Source organism: Quercus lobata, chromosome 9 (assembly GCF_001633185.2).
Source record: "Quercus lobata isolate SW786 chromosome 9, ValleyOak3.0 Primary Assembly, whole genome shotgun sequence".
Taxonomy (NCBI): domain Eukaryota; kingdom Viridiplantae; phylum Streptophyta; class Magnoliopsida; order Fagales; family Fagaceae; genus Quercus; species Quercus lobata.
In genome coordinates, this window is record NC_044912.1 from 13,507,158 (window position 1) to 13,512,056 (window position 4,899).

Sequence of the window (4,899 nt, forward strand, 5' to 3'; positions counted from 1 at the left end):
AGGAAGGGGAAGTGAAACCCATGCCTCAGAAGAAGCGATTGCTTTATGTGCTCACTGTCGTGACAAGATGACGTTCGTCGATGAGGATCTCCTATTGGGCTCCAAACCACACAATCGACCACTTTTTGTCTCAGGTTACACATGAGGGGAAAGAGTAAGCCGCATCCTCATAGACGACGGGCCTGCCGTTAACATAAAGCCCAAAGGAACAATGAGACGCCTAGGCATATCTGCGGAAGAGTTATCAAAAAGTCGACTCGTCATCCAAGGCTTCAACCAAGAAGGTCAAAGGGCAATCGGCACGATTCGGTAAGATGTGACTATCAATGAGTTGAAAGCAAGACCGCTCTTCCATGTAATCGATTCGAAGACTTCTTATAACTTGTTGTTGGGACGACCGTGGATTCATGGGAATGGTGTTGTACCTTCCACATTACATCAATGCTTCAAGTATTGCGATGGAAAGCAAATAAAAGTGGTGACAGCAGATTTACAACCATTTACAGCGGCAGAATCTCACTTTGCAGACGCCAAGTTTTACTTGGACTACGACACAACTTCCGATGTACCACAAGAAGAGTTTGCAGAAAAGAAGAAGGTAAAACGTAAGGAAGGAGGCGAGCCCCTCACGGAAGGTCCCCAACCTGACTCTGAAGTGAGACAGAAGTTTTGTGAAGAAAAGAAAGAGGTACCCCTGGTCTTACGATATGTGCCCACGTCTAAACGGAAGGAAGGGCAATCCCCATTTGGGTTGACGATGGAGACTAAGGATAAGCACAAAAAGCCTCTTCAAGAGGAAGATATCACTATCCTTAAAAGTGATTTCACCTTGCCATTACCAAAGTTAGACCAAGTGGCTTCAACAAAACCCCCACTCAAGGGTTTCACTAGAGCCACACGTAGCCTTGTTGAAGAAGATTCATTGCCAGTCAAAAGAACAGAAGAGGGTTTTGACCCTAAAGCGTATAAAATTTTGGCAAAATCAAGCTATGATTTCAAAAATCCTCCGCAATTGGGGCAACTTTACTCAGATTATGTGGAAGAGAAGTCTCATGGGCTTAACTCGACCCAAAGCAAATTGAAGCAACAAGGCTATGCAATCGAGATTCCTAGAACCGGGCTGGGGTATTCATCACAAAAGCCAGTTCGAATCTCGGCCAAAGGAAAAGGAAAAATGGCGACGTCTCAACACATCACCTTTGAAGTTGAGGAGGGGGGGAAGCCGAAGCCCGTGTCAAGATCTTCTGTATTTGACCGTCTAGGAACATCTGCTCCTCGAGAGTCAGTATTTAATAGATTAAGCATTTCTTTCCCTACAAAGGAAGGAACCTCACGTACACGTAGGTCGGCATTTGATAGGCTTGGGTCTACGAGTAGCTCAACTGACACCCCATGACCCAAGGAAGGGAAGAGTGATCTACAAAAGAGAAATGGCAACAAAGCTTACAGCCTTGTCCCTTCACGCATGAAACGTGAGTTGATTGTAGAAGTTAGTACAGGAAACTCCCTTAAAGTAAAGCGACGAACTATTGTGCATACACAAGAGCTCGAGAAGCAAGTTGATGATGGGAAGGAGGACCACGAGACACTAGTCCTTCCTTCTTGCCACGTGACAGTGGAAACTGATTCTGAATCAGATGCATTAGATGATGAATCGAATGAAGCCCCTCGGGCAATAGAAGATGGGGGGCAAGCAATTGTAGATGAGCTCAAAGAATTAAACTTAGGGACTGATGAGGAACCTCGCCTAATCTACGTGAGTTCGCTTTTGACGCTGGAGGAAGAAAGTAAATACTTTGGGCTTTTAATGGAGTACAAAGATGTGTTCGCCTGGACGTACAAGGAGATGCCAGGTTTAGACCTAACAATTGCAGTTCACCGGTTGGCAACAAAGCAAGGAGTGCGCCTAATCAAGCAGGCCCAACGTCGCTTTCGACCCGAACTCCTCCCACAAATTGAGGCAAAAGTTAACAAACTCGAGCAAGCAGGATTCATCCAAGAGGTACAATTCTCGAAGTGGATTGCAAACATTGTCCTTGTCAAAAAGAAGAATGGACAAATTCAAGTTTGTGTTGATTTTTGAGACTTGAATAAAGTGTGCCCAAAGGATGACTTCCCACTCCCAAATACAGAGCTCATGGTTGATGCAACTATTGGTCATGAAGCATTATCATTCATGGATGGCTCATCAGGATACAACCAAATTTGAATGGCACCCGAAGATGAAAAGGTCACCGCTTTTCGAACTCCAAAGGCGATCTACTGTTATAAGGTGATGCCTTTTGGGCTCAAGAATGCTGGCGCGACATATCAACGGGCAATGCAACGAATTTTTGATGACATACTCCACAAAATTGTGCAATGTTATGTTGGCGATTTAGTTGTTAAGACAAAGAAAAGAGGGATCATTTACGGGACTTGCGCATCGTATTTAATCGACTAAGGAAATATCAACTCAAAATGAATCCTCTCAAATGTGCGTTTGGCGTCATGTCTGGGAAGTTTCTAGGCTTTATTGTTCGACATCAAGGTATTGAAGTGGACCAATCTAAAATAGATGCTATCCAAAGAATGCCCGAACCAAAGAACCTACGAGAGCTTCGAAGCTTACAAGGCCATCTTGCATACATTCAACGTTTCATATCGAATCTAGCAAGACGATGTCAACCATTCAGTCGATTGATGAGGAAATATGCCACCTTTGAATGGGATAAGGCTTGCAGAAATGCATTTGAGAGCATTAAAAGGTATTTGCTTAACCCACTTGTCTTAGGAGTGCCTATACCAGGAAAACCTCTAGTGATCTACATTGCTGCACAAGAACAATCACTTGGGGCCCTCTTAGCTTAGAAAAAATTAAGAAGAGAAAGAGAAAGCATTGTATTACCTTAGTCGAAAGCTAACTGGGGTAGAATTGAGGTATTCTCCAATAGAGAAGATGTGTCTTGCGCTTTTCTTCTCCATTCAAAAATTAAGGCATTACATGTAAGCACACGTAATACACTTGGTTGCAAAGATAGATCCAGTACAATACGTCTTGTCTAGGGCAATCATGTCTGGTCAGTTGGCAAAATGGGTTGTGGCCTTTCAAGAGTTTGAAATCACATATGTGCCCCAAAAAGCCATCAAGGGGCAAGCACTAGCAAATTTCCTTATTGATCATCCTATTCCTGCTGATTAGGAGCTCTCAGATGACTTTCTAGATGAAGATGTATTGTACACTGAAGTCCTCCCACCTTGGATTATGTTCTTTGATGGGGCCGCATGACGAGAAGAATCCGGTGCTAGAGTTGTTTTCGTGTTGCCATAGAAACAAGTGTTACCATTCGCCTTTGTGCTTAGTGAATCATGTTCAAACAACGTTGCTGAGTATCAAGCCCTTATTGCTGGCCTCCAAATGGTCCTTGATATGAAGATCTCATACTTAGAAGTCTACGGTGATTCCAAGTTGGTAATCAATCAACTTTTGACACACTACGAAGTTAAACATGAAGGGTTGATTCCTTACTTCCAGATGGCTACATGACTAATTGAGAAGTTCGACGAAGTTTCCTTGGAGCATATTCCCAAAAACGAGAATAGGATGGCAGATGCTCTAGCCAACCTAGCCACCACGTTGGCTCTGTCAGAGGGTGAAAAGGCAAATGTCCTTGTTTGCAACCATTGGGTGCTCTTTTACACGGAAGAATACTTGAGTGCAACGAATGCCATATCAATATCTATAGTGGAGGATGAGGATTGGCGCCGACCCCTGATTGATTACTTGGAACATGGTAAGCTACCTGAAGATCCCCGCCACAAGATTGAGGTACGGTGAAGGGCGCCTTATTTTATACACTACAAGGGCACATTTTATAGGAGATCTTTTGACGGTCTATTCTTACGATGTTTTGGCAAGGAAGAAGGTGATCAAGCCATGGAAGAAGCTCATTCGAGAGTGTGTGGTGCCCATCAGTCTGGCCCCAAACTGTATCATCGGATAAAACGAATGGGTTATTATTGGCCCACTATAGTCACAGATTGTATGGACTATGCAAAGACATGTGAAGCATGCCAGCTCCATGCGAATTACATCCATCAGCCACCGGAGCCCCTGCACCCTACGGTCGCATCCTGGCCTTTTGATGCATGAGGACTCGATGTTGTAGGGCCATTGCCTAAGTCATCAAGGGGTCACCTGTACATATTAGCTGCGACCAACTATTTTTCTAAATGGGCGGAAGCCGTACCCCTCAGGGAAGTAAAAAAGGAAAATGTTGTGAACTTCATCCGAACCCATTTGATCTATCGGTATGGTGTCCCTCGCTATATCATCACGGATAACAGTAAGCCATTCTACAATAGTTTGGTGACCCAACTATGCGAGAAGTTCAAGTTCAAGCAATACAAGTCGTCCATGTATAACGCGCCGGCCAACGGTCTTGCTGAGGCTTTCAACAAGACACTTTGCAATTTGTTGAAAAAGGTAGTAGAGCGCTCAAAGAGGGATTGGCATGAAAAGATTGGAGAAGCTTTATGGGCATACCGAACAACATATAGGACACCCACGCAAGCCACTCCATATTCATTAGTATATGGTGTCAAAGCAGTCCTACCTTTGGAGCGACAAATTCCATCACTTCGAATTGCCATCCAAGAAGGGCTCACAAATGAAGAAAATGCGCGATTAAGACTCGAAGAGTTGGAAGCACTTGATGAAAAGAGATTGGAAGCTCAACAACGTCTTGAATGCTACCAAGCGCGGCTTTCGCAAGCGTTCAACAAGAGAGTTCGACCCCAATCTTTCCAAGTAGGGGACCTAGTACTTGCAATGCGAAGACCCATCAACATCTCTCACAAGACTGGGAACAAGTTCACATCAAAATGGGATGGCCCCTATGTTGTGCAGGAGATCTACAC

At 44.2% G+C, this 4,899-nt stretch overlaps 1 protein-coding gene across 1 annotated transcript; it reads left to right on the forward strand.

Moving 5' to 3' along the window:
• Nucleotides 1-2,460: 2,460 nt before the first annotated feature.
• Nucleotides 2,461-2,850, forward strand: LOC115961254 (uncharacterized mitochondrial protein AtMg00860-like). Its single transcript, XM_031080260.1, has one exon. It carries the CDS (start codon nucleotides 2,461-2,463, stop codon nucleotides 2,848-2,850), a length of 390 nt encoding a protein of 129 aa, XP_030936120.1.
• The last annotated feature ends 2,049 nt before the right edge of the window (nucleotides 2,851-4,899 follow it).

Bases quoted from the DNA above. Each gene is read 5' to 3' on its own strand.
- LOC115961254 (XM_031080260.1), top strand. From the start codon at position 2,461: ATGAATCCTCTCAAATGTGCGTTTGGCGTCATGTCTGGGAAGTTTCTA.